This window comes from Heliconius melpomene, chromosome 19 (assembly GCF_056956725.1).
Source record: "Heliconius melpomene rosina isolate 202511_hmr_F chromosome 19, ASM5695672v1, whole genome shotgun sequence".
In the NCBI taxonomy this organism is placed as follows: Eukaryota; Metazoa; Arthropoda; class Insecta; order Lepidoptera; family Nymphalidae; genus Heliconius; species Heliconius melpomene.
The window spans coordinates 450,416-467,363 of record NC_140407.1 but is presented as its reverse complement, the minus strand read 5'-3'; the positions used below and the strand labels follow the sequence as shown (position 1 = coordinate 467,363).

General features: G+C 35.1%; 2 protein-coding genes across 2 annotated transcripts in view; one reads left to right on the top strand and one right to left on the bottom strand.

The window, feature by feature from the left end:
- The window catches only part of LOC146528216 (uncharacterized), a 51,762-nt gene extending 44,959 nt beyond the window's left edge, over positions 1–6,803 (bottom strand). Inside the window, exon 1 of the mRNA XM_085203223.1 lies at positions 6,698–6,803. The gene's annotated coding sequence lies outside the window, so the exon portion shown is untranslated. The remainder of the gene's footprint in view (positions 1–6,697) is intronic.
- Positions 6,804–14,751: 7,948 nt separating this feature from the next.
- On the top strand, positions 14,752–16,580 carry LOC146528215 (uncharacterized). Its single transcript, XM_085203535.1, has one exon. The coding sequence runs from the start codon at positions 14,882–14,884 to the stop codon at positions 15,728–15,730; it is 849 nt and encodes a 282-aa protein (XP_085059661.1). The 5' UTR covers positions 14,752–14,881; the 3' UTR covers positions 15,731–16,580.
- Positions 16,581–16,948: the final 368 nt, after the last annotated feature.

Below are 16,948 nucleotides of genomic sequence, written 5' to 3'. Positions count from 1 at the left end.
ATTTTTAATTTAATCGCTCTAGCTCTAGTAACAACACAAAATGATGCGTTGAGTTCCGCCATTCAATTCGCAATATCTCCATAATTGAGCGAAATGGAAAACGGAGTGTGTTAAAACTACCTACCCTGCTATAAGACAAGCCTACAATACATGTGACACATGAAAAATCACAATCGAATATGAAAATAATTTATACAGGTCACTAGACACTTGATGAGCTGAAAACTTCTTTAGTTGTTTTCCAATAATACAATAAATATATTTTATACAAAAGACAATTTTATGAATAACTAACTATAAAAGATATAAAAAATATCCTATTGAGAAACTGAAACTGGAATAGAAAAATACAGTTTAATATATCGCAGGGTAGCCTAGGGGAACCTTGTGTTAAGACACTCCGTTGTCAAAGTGTTAAATCGGAATGCAACGCTGCGCTTTGTCTTATAACCAGAGATAGGAAATGTAAATAATCGAGGGAATCTTTGAGTGGGAATCGAACCTACAACTATCGTACTTACGAACAGACGGAACGCCCTGTGCTATGAACTTTTTAAAATTTGAAATACTATGGATACATGTAGCATTTCGTTTGTCATTAAAACTACGAATGTCAAAGAAAATGTCTTGTTTTTTGTAGCGACTAATTAGTACAAATATATGTACGGTCGCGTCAAGTACTGCGTTACTTGACCTCTTTGTATGTAGGTAACGGCTGTGGTTCATTATTTTGTTATTTACACTTGTCATTTATATATACGCGGCGTTTAGATCCAAGTTAGTCTTATGTCTATTCTTTGTCATTTTCATAATATGTATAATAATATTTATGTGGTTTCTTGATGAGCCGTATATTATAGGGTTACATAAAGATTAATTTCCTATGAAGTGTCTTAACAGTAGGATCTTAGGAAACCTACCCCCACCCTGCTATATACAGAATGCCGCGCGAAGCTAAAATAAAAGGTTTCACAATTTAACAAATAATATTTGTTAAATGAATAATGATTGTTTACAACTTTAATGAGTTAGCTCGCACGCTTTTTTGCCCACAGCAGGGAGGCAGACGGAACATAGTTTTAGGGCACACACACCATTCCCCACTTTCCGCCTCGTTTTCAAGATATTGCGTGTTCAGTGGCGGAAGTCAACGCTGCACTTTATCTTGCAGTACGGGAATATGAACATTTAAATATAATCCTCCTACTGAGGATTGAATCTATAAATAAAATCGCATTTCCATTCAGACGTGATGCCACTCAGACACATTAATTACATATTTTTATCATGAACTCTAATTCAACGACAACAACAAATCTATTGGATAGAGGATTCGATTCCCATTTTCGGGAATGGATGACTTATTTCTTCATTCTAATAACAAAACAATGTGCAGCGTTATGTTACACTTCAACTGAGCGCAGAATATCCTAAAAGTTGGGTGAAATGGAATGTTTTAACTCTAGGTAGCTTCTGCTAATAAAATGAAAAACTGAGTGTCTTATCACTCGATTCCTTGTTTACTTCAAAGTTTAAATGTAAGATATACCTCAGAATGTCGGAAAAAGGCACCTAGTTTAAGTTGCTCTAACTGACCTAATAAACAATAAAAACTTTTAATCCCGAAAACGACGGTCTTAAAGGAAAAATCTTGATAAATAATACTTTCAGGGGACTTTTTATAAGGACCAAAGTTGTCTTTACAATCGATCTTCGATCTTCTTATCTTGTCTAAGTGTTTTGACCCACTGCATTGAAATTTCGAACAAATCGATTATTTATTATAATTAAGGTGCTTATATTTTTGTGAAAAATAATATGGCAGGATAGGCGAGATAACTTGGTGTTAATTTTCTCCTTTCTCCACTTTCCTTAAAATTTCAATATATAACATGTCGTAAAGTTAATATCAAAGATATACTCGTATATCAGCCCCACGTTCCACATTAAGAGAGTTAGTTTTAAGACTTACTTATTCTATTTTAAAATTTTCTTTTAATTTTCGATACATTGCATAGTGCAAAGACACAACGCTGTCTTGAAAATGTAATAAAAGTGAACACTTGAATTCAATTATATAATGCACAATATTGCTAGTGACTCAACACTCCGTTTTCCTGTAAATATTTACATTCGATGTATATTTTGTTATTGCCGTAATATGCAGATTTGGGATAGCACTGTTATTGTATTGTAGAGCTAATCGCATAATGTGTGTTGGAGGTTCGCCAAAGTGTGAAATATATCGTTAATGTGCTTACGTGTTTCTTCTATTTACATTTATATGGATAGAGTTTATTTGGTTGAACGTGCTTATCTCAGGAACTAATGATTTTAATACAAAATTTATTTTTGCATTGCAAAGTCCAAAAAACTACTAAATTTCGTACCGGCTCTTCTCATCAAAAGTGCTTTTCGAACCTGTGGGAGCTTTCTGTAGGACAACACTACAGATATTTACATGTAACTTGACAATTCAAAGATTTTGTAATTGTCCAATTCAATAAATAATGTTTTATATAATTTAAAACCTAGTTTATGCTAAAAAAAATTAAAATTCCATATAATTTTCCAACATTGGCTGTAAAACGCTGACTACACCTACCAGGTTACATAAATTGTAAACTTTGATCATAAGAATCCCTTAGTCCGTACATCGCATTGGCATACGTCCAGACAGGTAATAAAGACTTCTAGAAGGCTTTAAAATATAAGGGTGGTCTCTGATTGTGAGATAACAAGGGTGTAATGTAAATGATATAGTACGGTATAGCATGCTACGGTATCGTGTGCCTTGATTTTTTTTCAAGAAAGGGCTTGAAGTAGTTGAAAATTATTAAAATTAGTATAGAAAACTGTTCCGTTTCTGAGTGGAGTGACACAGATAACGCACTAACGAAACTACTAAACTTAGAAAAATTTGATATGTGTTTGATGTGAAGATAGGTTAGGGAGTGGAGTGGAACATTAAATGATCAATTTCCAAAATTCTTAAAAGATCGGAAAATAAGAGGATATTTTATTTTACTTAGGCCCCTCCAAATAAATTCGCTGACAAAAAAAGGTTTAATATATATTTTAGACATAATTAGTTTTATAACTTTTAATTATTATAATAAAAACTTTTAAAAATTTTTATTAAGTAAAATGTTCGTTTGATTCAAAATTTGTTTTTGTAGTCCTAAGGGAATCCAACTCATTGTAACACTTTAGTACTTTTTTACTTCAGCAGGGTAGTTTTATGCTGTATCCTGCATATAGAAAAATAGGCAGAGGGAATCTAGAATTAAGACACTAATAGTTAACAAAATGAAAAAAACATACAAACAAAAGCTTTCTGTGTATAAAAGTCGGCCGCCAGTATTATGGTTAATAATATTGATCGGCGGAACCTAACGCCGCAACAGTCCTACAACCAATCGAACTCATATTCATAACGTGGTAAAAATTACCATAACTTCCTCACAATTCACAAACTGAAATTTAACAATATGTTAAAAAAGCAAAGTTTCTGTGCACAAAAGTCGGCCGCCAACAGAACTGGGCCAGTCCTCATGCAGAGGCACGCCGCTTGAATATTTATGATGATGCCATCTTCTAAATAGCTGCCGGGCTGAATAGGGCTTAAAGTAAATTTTACACTTTGAAGCCTTTTAGTGATCTTGCTTTTCCTTGTTTGTGAAATGTGATGTGTTTTTATTGTTTTGACTACCTCAGAGTCACTAGGATCTTTGGATATTCTTCTGTTTGTCTTATAATTTAGAACATTTAGTTATTCGAAATAGATCAATTAAGAAAAGTTATAGATCAATTAAGAAAATTCTATTTGGTTATACAGAGTGCAACGTTTAGTTCCATAAATTCTCTGAGTTTTAACTCTCAAGTTGCATTAAATATAGTGATTTGTATCGACTACCTTAGGACCTCAAGGGTCCTTGAGAGTGCCTTTCTTTCCTACATAATTTAGATAATAGGTAGTAAATAAAGAGCACAATTAGGGAAAACTTTATGTTTTCCTGTTACAAAACTAATTAATTATACAAATTGGTTCTTTATTACCCGGCTAATATCCCGTTTGTTAGTTATCTATAATATTTTTATTAATATTATAAAGCTGAATAGTTCGTTTGGTTGAACGTACTAATCTCAAGAACAACTCGTTCGTTCAATCTCAAAAGCCGATTGGTAACATACTCTAGTTTTAAAAGTAATCTACGTGTCTTTATATGCGCAAAACACAGAAAAAACTTTAATTATTTATTTATTTAACATTTTCCTAGCTCTGGTAACAAGACAACGTGACGTTAAGTTACCCTACGCAACATGTAATATCTCAAACATTTGCCGGTAAGTAGGGAATGCCGCCTATCCCGCCATATGCGTGATGCAGCGTGAAAACCCACAGAATTAAAGTAGGCTATTCCATCCATCAGCCTTTTAAAGTCCACTGCTGGACATAGGCCTCCCCCAATGCTCGCCACTCCGTCCGGTCCTGCGCCCTTTGAATCCAGCGGGTTCCCGCTGTCTTCTTAAGGTCGTCGGCTATTATCAGTTAGATATTTTTTATAATAATAGTGCCTCTAATTAATTGTATTATTCATACGTACATACAAACACAGCTTGAGACTCCATTCGATATATTAAGTGTTTACAAGTTCGTAACTGTTGAGCCAATTTACTAAATTGGTGACATATCTAACCATGAAGAAGCCGTTTGAGGTTATCATTGCACATTGGCCCGTGCAATTCTAAACGCTTCGGTTGTGGGTTCGATTTCCCCTTGGTAACCGCTCTGGTAACAAGGCAAACACGGCGTTGGGTTCCGCCGTTCAAGCGAAGCAAAAAACCTCGCGAAAGTGGTAAACGGACAATGAGTAAGTTTAAGGTTTTTTTTTCGAACCAGTCTTCCTGAGATTAGCGCATTCAATCAATTCAAATTCAAAATATTTTCTATTCAAATAGACTATTACAAGCACGTTTGACTGATATGCTATATAATATTAGTAAAGAAGTATAGATTTTAAAGGGAACGATGGAACTAAAATTTCGGTATTGTATTTAGGTACTTTAATTTTTTTTTAGTAAAAATAATTTTAAAAAATGAATAATCTTAAAAATAGAATATATTCAGTAAAACCTCGAGTGTTTCTACCATTGACGTAATTTTACAGAATTTGACACATTCGTCATTGTGAATCTAAAAACATAAGATTACAATTTTGTAGTGTAATTGCTTTTATAATTGGTAAAATAATCATTAGTTTTTCATCACACTTCAAGGAATACCAAGCTTTTCTTCAATTCCTTTAACAAAACAAGACGAAGAATACAAAAATTATCAGCATACCACGAAGTTTTTGTCGAGTTCTTTAAACAAGTTTCGTGAAGGCATCAAAACTTTGGTTTGAGACGATTATTTTTATGATTTTTTAATGAATTCTGTTATATTATTTGAGATATTGCGTGTTAAGTGTCGGAACTCAACTACGTACTTTGTAACCAGATTAATCACGTATATATTAGTAGTAGTTGTTACTAATTTTCCCGAAGTTTCGAACATTTTCCAGTAGTCCGTGGTCACACGTTGTGGTAGTCTCCAAGTGGAAATGAACCCACAGTCATCCCTTTTACACTTTTGCTCCCAATGCGCTATGATGGCAGCATGCACACAAGGCACAAATAAACGGCATAAATAATAAAAATATGCATAATATGTGTCTTAATGTGTTGGAATATACGAATTAAACATAAGCTGTTATCACTCCGTTCCGCTTATCGAGTAAGTTCAAGGTATTCTTCTAAGTATATATAGGATAGTTTTATATTATGTACTCGTGTATTAATTAATCGTTTGTTTTAACATAATTTAATAGATATATCTCATAATTAGAATTAAAGGGAGTTAAAAAAATTGGACTTATATTACCGGCAGAATAAGTAAAGGACATGTTTCACATTTAAAAAATATATATTTTTTTAAGGATTATTTTTCGACAATAACTACAAAAAATATTTTTTAAGTTACATACAAAAAATAATAAATCAGTAGTGCACACGTACACAGAGACTACAATTTATGTAAAGATTTTGTATAATTTGGTTATAAATTTTTCAACGTAATAGAACCCAAAACAATGATTTAGAAAATTGTTATCTGTTTGTCTGTGCCTTTGTACACGCTAATCTCAGAAACTGAGTTTAATCGACTTAAATGTGGTTTTCTTTATTGTAGGCTTCGCTTAATATTAAGCTTTTATAATATACGTTAATAAAATAAAAAAAGCTCTATCAATTTAAGGAAAGTTTAAAAAAACGTAATATAACCGTTTTATTCATTTCGTTAAAATTTTAGTTTTCAATGTATATTGTCTTTATAATAATAATTTTACCAGAAACCGAGAGCAATTGAAATTAGTATATTATAAGTAATTATGCAGTTCAAGCGAGCGAAGCCGCGTGCTTGTGGCTAGTGTTGCAATCTAGAACTTTTCAAATAAAACATATATACATTTATTATATTTTCATATTTTTTGTAAAAGTTGTGGTTTAAATTTCCAAGATTTGAATAAAATAAGAAAAAAAAATACAATTTTTTCTCTCTATTTTCTTTTTCAAATTGGCTACTCAAAAAGCTCCTATTTAGAAACTTTTTTTTTAAGTTCCTATTTCTTCTATAACATAATAAATAATTACTTACCAATTTTAAAGTACGTAAGTATACCACACAAAAGTAAGTTCACTATGTACGGAACGAGCGACCGACTCGAGCTCTCACACGGTACTGAAGTCTTATAGAGTTGTAGAACAATCCTATAGAGTAAAAAGCTTACCTTACTTTTACTATGCGTGTTTTGTTTCAGCTTCACGCTGTAACCCGCATATAACGTGTTAGGCCTCTACCTTCTCCCTTCAACTTCCATTGGCTACGTTTTGCGGAACGTAACCATGCGTCGCTACAATAATTGTAGGAAAGCGCTCCCATAAAACCAAGTAAATATTTTGATATATTGAAATTCATATTTATGTATAAAGTATTTTTTTTTTAAATTATTTTGCGTATTTACAATTTTGGATTTTAAAAATGTGTAAAGAACCTCTATTATTTTAAATTTTTATGTGTTATTTCTTATTATATATATTTAGGTTCACGTTGTATCCCGCACTTAGCAGGATAGGCAGATTCCCTCTGCCTGATAACCTAGTGATAATATAGTTCGTTCTCATTAAGTTGCTTTTGTGCCCTACTTTTCCTGACAAGTTTTTGACGAATTCTCGAAGTATTTAGGTTTGAGTGAGTCATTAGTTCCTGCGATTGGTACGTTCAACCAAACAATCCCTATAGTTTTATAACTTTAATACACAACTGTGTGTGTGATATATGTGTAATGCTGAAGTAATGTATATAAAGCACCTCATCAAACACTTTCTCATTGTAAAAGATGCCTGCAATTTATTAGTAACTAATAACTTTTATTTAGAGAGTACAATCATCGCATACAACACTAGTAGTATGTTCTAAAAAAATATATAAACTATTTTCTATTGAACGAATACAGCAAATAGCACTGCGATCCAAATCAAAATACTGAAAGATAAAGTTTCAATCAGTTTCAAAGTAATTTTGATGCATTCAACGAAACTAAGTCGGGGATAAGTTTTGCCGTCAATATAATTGACGCTATAGCACTACATGCTAGAGCTGACAAATATAGTAGGAGATACGAAGACTTGTGAGAGTGAGCGACCCACACGCGGCTTTGTCCGCTTATATTTATTACTATTGGTTTTTCTTGCATCACCCTGAATAGCCCTGCAGGGTAGCCTGCAACATGAGGAACCATGAGGAACCTGCCTACGCAGAGGGAACCTAGTATTAAGACTTTTAGTGTGTCAAATTTTGTTATTTGGATTATAAAATCCATGTATCATGACATTTGGCAGTTCTAAGCAGGTTAGATGGCAATATAATAATATGGTACTATCAAACTGGTCTAAAGATTGGAGCCAGGACTTGAATAAGGGAACTTTTCAATTGTTATAGAAATATGTATTTTTAATTATACAATTTTGTAATTATTAATATTTTAATACATTTAACATTAAACGAACGGTAACAAATCACTGTAACGTGTACTTGTACTGGTACATACATTTTATTTGACATAGGTCGCGTGGAGTAAGACTCAGACCCTCATCAGAGCGGCTCTAGAAAAATCTCTTTCATTAGAGCTTTGGAACATTGAGAGCTTTTTGGAAACTTTCAATTTGTACTTTACTAAGTACTACTCGCTCGCCGCCTGCATCTTTATACAGATATCAGTAGGAAAGCTATAATAATTTGTTAAAACGTTTTTGTTCTTTTTTTTAAACGTCACGCTTTGTTCCTACCGGGGTAGCCAGAGTGAGAAGAGCACCATAAACTACGCCATACCTAGAACCTAGTGACTAGTGACTATATCCTCTGTTCCCTTTAGGGCACTTCTATTTTCCACTTTCCGCCAAATTCTCGAGGCATTGCGTGTTGAGTGGTGGGACTCAACACCGCGCTTTGTTTCTTTGCCAGAGCGAGCCATTGAAAATATATTTCATTATATTTCATTTCCCCCCAGCGCGCATCGAACCCACGATTTATTTTTTAAAATCGCACGCTTGTACTGTTTTAACAGATATAGTTATTAAGTTGTCGCATCCTTTTGAATTACCCAACGCCATTGTTGTACGTATGAATAAAATAATCATTACAAAAATCTATACTATTTTAAAACCGCTACATAGTTTTAATTTAATGTGTTTATTTTTATGTGTTATTGTATATTCTACTCAATGAATACGTGAGTGCGTGAATGCCACTACAGAGAGAACTAACGCTTTCAATATTATTATTCATTTTTAACTGTCTATCTAATAGAGTGTAGAAAAAAAATATATATATATATATATTATTTATTTGATTCATTTTTAATTCATTTTCCCTTGAACTGTATTTTATATTATTTTTAAAAGTATATTTTCAAATCTAACCTCAAAAGAAAACGGACCAAGCGTTAATACAAATCTTTTGTTATTTTGATTTTTTTAAATATTGTAACAGACAAAAATAGCACACAGATAAATATTTATAATTAATTTGATACAAAATTAATGCATAATTAATATCTCAACATAATTATATATAAATTGTACCTTCCGTTCAAGCAAGTCCGACTTACCCTTGATTATTCTAAAAATCCTCTAAGTATTTGTTTGCGTTCATAGTAAATTAGGAACATTTAATTCTTTCTTAATTATATACTGCAGTTAGCTGTCTATTAATTTCGGTCTTTATTCTCTTAAATGATACTGTTTACTGGCTAGAAGCTACTTCTACCATATAAATGATTATTTATTTTCTTATTTCTTATATTCACGCTGTATAAGGTATAATTAATAGGGTAGACATATACACTACGATAGAGGGCATCGTTGCGCACGCACCGCCCAATGTCTCTGAGACATTTTAAGTGGCGGAACTCAAAATTGTATTTGTCTCTTTACCACGCAGAAAAAAAAGTGATAAAACACTATATTAATTTAATATCAATATTAACCTCAATTATGTTAAATAACAAAATTTTATCACGAAATAAATACTCGTCTCAACACAGCATCCGTATGTAACATTCATCTTAGCAACATCTAATTTCCTGTAGTCTGGAGTTCTGGACTGTAGCTTACGAGTATATAACTGTTTATATACTTGTCTACATAACCTACTTGTCATATGTCCAGTTTAAATAGTGGTAAGTCGTGAAAATGTTTAAAAGGGGTCGTGGGGCTGTGTAGCGTCTGAAACACAATCGTCGTGAGTTCGATTTTCCACTTTTCCCCTTGATTTTAAATACGGCGTTGAGTTACAACAATGAACACGCCATGTCTCAAATATTCGGCGACGAGTGATGAACACATTATTTCAAGAGGTTTTTCAGATTCTCTTTAAGTGTTGTAATAAAACACCAAGATATTCTGTTTTTACTTCCTTTTGCCATCTACCCATTGTAGATATATTCCACATTAAGCACCCCACACAACCAAATCAAGATTTTTTTAAATCTAATATTTATTCATTGAAACTGTCTCTACATTGAAACAAAGCATCCGAAAAACCTGCACACCGCACTGTTAGTATTTTATTAGCTCTAATTGATATGAATGCAGTGTCTAACCGACGTGAAATAGCCCTTTATTTAATTCCGCCGTTAATCTTCCCCGTTGCCATGCTTGCCGGTTGTACCGACTAGGCGCCTGCTTAAAAGATACGAAGGTAGAGCAGTAAATCTATGGGACGGAAAGTCAACTTTGATAGATTTATATGCTGTGTTGCTTATTTTACCTAAGAACAGCGGATATATATAAGGTTTTTTTATTCATTTGTTAACGCCGATTTTATAAGACAAAGTTCGGCGTTGAATTCCGCCACTCAGGTACACACAATATTTTTAAATCGATTGGAAATTAAAGAAAGGGCTGCTTTAATACTATATTTATATATTTATATTTTTTATGTGTATACATTGCTGTTTGCTTGACCAAATTTTGTACCAAGTACTAAAGATCATGAACAACACAAAAAGAAAATATTGCTCAACTCATGTGATCGTGTCGAAGCGGCACAGGGTCTGACTGCCAACGCGACAGCTATGGGTTTGAAAATGAATAAACAGTTTCATTTAAAACTTATAATAATCGTGAAAATGAAATATCTTATTACGGGATACGGCGTAAAGCTGATTTTTTTTTCTCGAATGTCTCGAAAATGTAGTTGCGCGTGGGCAACAGAGTGTCTTAATACGAAATCCCCCTGTTTACCCTGTTTCATGCGGAATACAGCGTGAATTTAAAATATACCGAAAACTAGCCATGTTACAACAGAAAATACAGATATTATATCATCCTATTACAGATATAAGTTGAACAGTCGAATTTCCAATATCCCAGCATACTCCCCAGACACGGGGACTACTGCTTTATTTATAGCGCGGCTCATATGGTTGACATTCGGAGGTAACGAGCTACTTGATACTTTAGGCTCAGTGGTGAATAGGTCAGAATTGGGAAAAAATTGTTCTTCCATATATTCATCGATTTTTTAAAACTTTGTATACTAAGATCGATTGTTGAGTATAACAGTAAATTTAAATAACTGATATTTGAAAATAATATAAATTAAGTAACGGATTATGATAAAGTGCCAAAAACTGAAATCCTCTCCCTCCCCGCAAACGTCCCTCTCCTGTTTGTTCTACTCGCTAATTAGAAGTTAAAAAAACGAAATTGAACATTTTCTAGATGTAACGCGCTTAGGATGATTTCAAACTAATAAATTTAAATAATAATCTATTCAAAGAGATAACATTTAAATTAGGAAATTAAAAGTAGAAGTTTAAGAACTAAATAGTCAATCAAATTAATCCCTACGGCTCTAGGGCTTGCGCCATAGATGGATGGTACAACAGGCCGTTTTCCTCGACGCCGTGAAGCCGGGCTAACCTAACCTCGCCCTGCTGATCACTTTTGATCATTCTGTCTATAGTATAGTATGTTATTTATTGTTGGTTTTGATTGATTACCATGCACACTGAAATGGCCCATCTGGAATCGAATCGAACTTATCGATCGTCGCACTTCAACAAGGCGGGCGTCGACAAACATAGTGTAATAATATTTTTTTATTTTCAAGACACCTAACAACATTTTAGTATGAAATGTACCTTATATGCTCGCCCATCTGCTTCAAACGAAATTTCATTCACTTCAAATGGATTTCTCTGGGCTGTTTAAATAGGACCGTAATTTTTCCTCCAGATTAATCATGCGACGGCATTAGTGTGATGATACGGTATTTTCTTTAAATAATTTCCATATTTAGGAAATTATATACATTAATTAAGAAAAGTAACAAGGGAAAAGAGGTATGTAGAGACCGTAGCGTTTGGCGCCCCGTTCTGTCCTCTACAAGCCTCGTATACAATATTACAGTCAAATATCTCCGTCTGTGCTACGATAATGTCACCACATTCATATAAACGGCATTTCGTATGTTCAAAAAACTTTAAAAAAAAAAGAACAAGCATTTTTTTTTACAAAAGAAACGAAAGTAGACCAGATGAATATATGTCAAAAAGCTCTTAACGTACATTAGCACTTTGTTGGCACTTGGAGTTTAATTAGATGTAATTATGAATTCTTAAGGAATACTCGTAATATATTATGATATAATAAACATACTTATATTTTTCTTAATTATTCAGAAAACTGGTTGCATGTCCTTATAAAAATATATAGCAGAGTAGTGAGAGGGAACCTGGTATCTTAATGTTAAGACAGATCATTTCCATTAAGACATTCGTTTCCCACTTTCCGCTGAACTTTCGAGGTATTGCGTGTTAGGTTACGAAAATCAACACCGCACTTCGCCACCAGGGCGATGGATTGGGATGGGTTTCGATTCCCATTCGTGGGAATAATCACTGAGTTTTACAGCGGCACGCTCGTGCCGCTGCTCTACGAAGGCCCCAATATTATTATTTAAGTAATTACTGCGTCCTGGGAGATATCCCGGTGATAAATTACTGCTCGGTTTTTTCATTACCGCCAAAACAATGTCGAATTGACTTTAAGTGTTATTTAACGCGGTAATAAAGTCGACGCTTCGTCTAGACTTTTTTTATTATGTTTTATAAAAAAAGATAATTTTACACAGGAACGACTACTACAAAAAATATGTTTACTTGAAAAATATAGTGATGTAAAAATTATAAGCAATATAGATAAATGTATTTATATTTTTTGCCAGGCGGCAAAAAGGGACGGCGTAACCGCTTATCATTGTAAATACGACAATTGTGGGTTCGATTCCCACTCAGGAAAATGAATTATTTTCATTTCCTCGCCCTGTTTCAAAGCGAGCGTTGCTTCCAGCCATTGTACACTTAATGTCTGAAATTGGGTGGTGCATAGGATACGGAGTATCTAACTACTAGGTTCCGTCTGGCTACCTTAGTAAATGCGGGATACAGCGTGAAGTTTAAAAAATGTGACATATATTTTTGAACATCTAAATATTCTAGTAAAAGGGAGTGCACACGAATGGTATGTAAAATAATGCGATGGCTAGCGATAAGGTTCCCTCACCGGTGTGGACCGCGCCTCGGGCAGCGTGTTGTGCTTTGTCTACATGGTACATGTATGATACGAACATTTAACGTTTTTTTTTTGTTTTTTGCATGAAATGGGATATGCAGAGGAAACCAAATAGATATTGCATTTTAATAAAAACACTAAGTACGAACGCAGTAGTCCGTGGTCACACGCGGTGGTAGACTGAGGTGGCGTTCGTCTGCCAGTTGACATAAATATTATATCAGACTACCGCCAACGATATCTTAATTACCTCGCATACTGCCCTGGATTGTTGCAGAATGAGCCGACTGTATCTTGACCTATGGTATGATGGGTTAGGTACCTCTGGATTGAGGCTTTAGAGCAAACAAAGCGCGGCATTGAATTCCGCCACTCTAACGCAGCATCTCGATAATTAGATAATGCATAGAGAACAGAGTGTCTTAATACAACAGAAACTAAAGACAAAACGTCCAATGTGTACGAGCCCTAAAGCCTCCGCATACAACGTACATCCCACGAAGAGTCCTACATAACCCGAACAATGGGAAGTTGTGAAAATAATCTATTTTGCATTTGAAACACATTTCTTTATAAATATGGAAATGATTTGGCTCCAGGCACGATGTCGGGATTGCTTCCCACAATGCCTACTACCCAGTGGGTATTGAAATTACGTAGTCTTTTGAAATTGAGGGAAGGTAGTTATTATGGCTTAGCTTAGTTACCTACCTAAGTTTCAAAATGTCCGTTGTTGACTTAAATATTAAATTGACAAGATTTCATAGCTTCCCGTTATATCCCGCATAGCATGGTAGGCAGAGGGAACCTGTGAAGATACTCGATTTTCCAATTTCCACATAATTTTCGAGATATTATTTGTTGAGTGGCGGAACTCAATACCGAAACGAAATTATTCATTTTTCGAATTTTAAATGTATTAATAACAATTTTTTTAATGTTTTACATATTAAATAATATAATAAGTAATATACAAAGTATTTATTTACAGTGTAAAGCTCATAATAAAATGAAAGCATACAAAATATCCAAAAAAACCTAATGCCATGGACAACACATAATTTATCCCAATTTATTCCCTGTTAACCTCGGGATTTCCCGAAAGAAATAAAAAGTAAATGTTCCTTAATCATCTTCTCACCTTCAGTATTTTTCCTTGAAAACACATTTTTGTAAGTCATCAGAGCTATTTGGTTAATGAGGGGGACGCGGGCTGAATAGTAGAGGATATGCTGGTGGTCCAGTGAACAAACACTGTCAAATCTTATGGAAATTTATCATAACGGGATTCGAACTTGTACCTTGTGGAAGCTGAATACGTCGGCCAATTAGGCTATACAATGTTATTGTAACTATGATAATCATACATGAGGTCGCCGCCTCGCAGCGTCAGAACGTCTGACATTAAACGGGAAGATTGTGGGTTTGATTCCCACTCAGGGAACTGAATTATTTTCTTTTCCTCGCTCTGGTAACATGTCAAAATAAAAAAAACCTATTGTCATGCACGGTGTGGCTTGTTGAAGACTCGACTTGCGCTCGCGCATAGGTCAAATCGGTCGGCCAGTCGTTTCTTGTAACACACGCGAAGCGCATGTCTCTCGCTTGCTTGCCGCTCGCTTGCTTATATCGCTAACGCCACGTGCTTCATTACTTAACACATAGTACACACATTCTATACTGGTGACCCCTAGTTTGGACAATGTCTGTTGAGAAAACGGTGAAAAGCGCAACCGGACCACGCCCGGCAACCAGTGCTGGGGCACGGCCGATAGAAAATGTCGATGTGTTTCGTGTTGGTGTCAAGGTGCCACCATTTTGGCCAGAGGAGCCAGATATATGGTTTGCTCAAGTAGAAGGACAATTTGCGATATCTGGAATTACTAGTGATGTGACTAAATTTAATTATGTAATTGGACATCTCGATAATCAACATTCCAGGGAAGTGAAAGATATTATCGTAAATCCACCACCAACGGAAAAATATGAAAAATTAAAGTGCGAATTAATTAAAAGATTGAGTGCTTCGAAAGAAAATAAAATTAAACAATTATTAATGCACGAAGAGCTTGGGGACCGAAAACCTTCCCAGTTCCTGCGACATCTGCAAAGTCTGGCAGGATTAAATGTTCCCGACGATTTCTTAAGAACGATATGGATAAGTCGTCTGCCACATGATATTCAAACAGTGTTAGCTGGACAAGCCAGTACAGCTTCACTCGAAAACTTGGCGGATTTAGCTGACAGTGTGAATGACCTCGCTTCATCTACTCCAAAGGTAGCCACCGTTAGTGAAATACCAGGATCTATTGTTAGTGACTTGGTGAAACAAGTGGCAGAACTGCGCAAAGAAGTACAGAGACTATCGATGGGTAGAAATAGCCGAAGCCACTCGCGTTCGAGAACGAATCGTACATCCAGACAGCGATCACTCTCAAATTACCGCAAGTTCCCAATTTGCTGGTATCACGATAAATTCGGCAGTAAAGCTACAAAATGCGTGCGACCGTGTGACTACAAGCAGTCGGAAAACTCGAAGGGCAGTCGGTAATGGCGACTGACGATTGCCTTTCATCCTCCACTGGTCGCCTGTTCGTCACGGACCGGACTTCAAAGATGCAATTTCTGGTTGACACTGGAAGCGACCTGTGCGTTTTTCCAAGATCGGCAGTGCGTGATCGTCGTGCTCGAAGTGACTATAATTTGTGTGCTGCAAACGGTTCCACTATAAATACCTATGGTTTTATTCATTTAAATTTAGATTTTAGTTTACATAGAATTTTTCCTTGGCGTTTCGTAGTAGCGGACGTCACAAAACCAATTATTGGCGTAGATTTTTTAAAATATTATAATTTAATTGTAGATTGTCGTCATAAAAAATTAATAGATAATTTAACTTCTATTTCTGCTATTGCTACTGTAATTAATTGTAATAATATCTCTTCAGTAAAAGTGGTAACAGGGGAGTCGCAATTTCATAAAATTCTTAATGAGTTTCCACAAATTACTCGACCAGCTGGAATACATAAAAACATTACGCACAACACACTTCATCACATACACACGACACCAGGCCCCCCAGTTTGCTCTCCACCTCGCCGCTTAGCACCAGATAAACTTAACATTGCTCGCAAAGAGTTTCAAGCTATGCTGGCTAATGGCACAGCTAGACCATCCAATAGCCCATGGTCCTCTCCACTTCATCTAGCTCAAAAAAAGGACAACGGATGGCGTCCGTGCGGTGATTACCGCAAATTGAATGCCCGTACCGTGCCTGACAGGTATCCAATAAAGCATATTCACGATTTTACGCATAACATATCAGGTTGTACCATATTTTCTACTTTAGATTTAGAAAAAGCTTACAATCAGATACCTGTCAGCCCCGGGGACATTCCGAAGACCGCCATCACGACACCTTTCGGTTTATTTTGGACTCCGAAACGCGGGGCAGACATTTCAGCGTTTCATCGATGAAGTTACTAGGGGGCTGGATAATGTATACTGTTATCTAGATGACTTCCAAATATTCTCACGCACTGAGGTTGAGCACGAAGAGCACCTACGCCAAGTCTTCACAAGGCTTGAAAAATATGGTATCTTGGTGAACACCTCCAAGTGTGTTTTTGGTGTGAAGGAAGTAAATTTTCTAGGTTATAGTATTTCAGCGCAGGGATGTAGACCCCTGGATAAAAAAGTCCAGGCCATTCGCGAGTTTCCAGTTCCATCTAATGTCCGTCAGTTAAGAGCATTCCTGGGTATGCTAAAT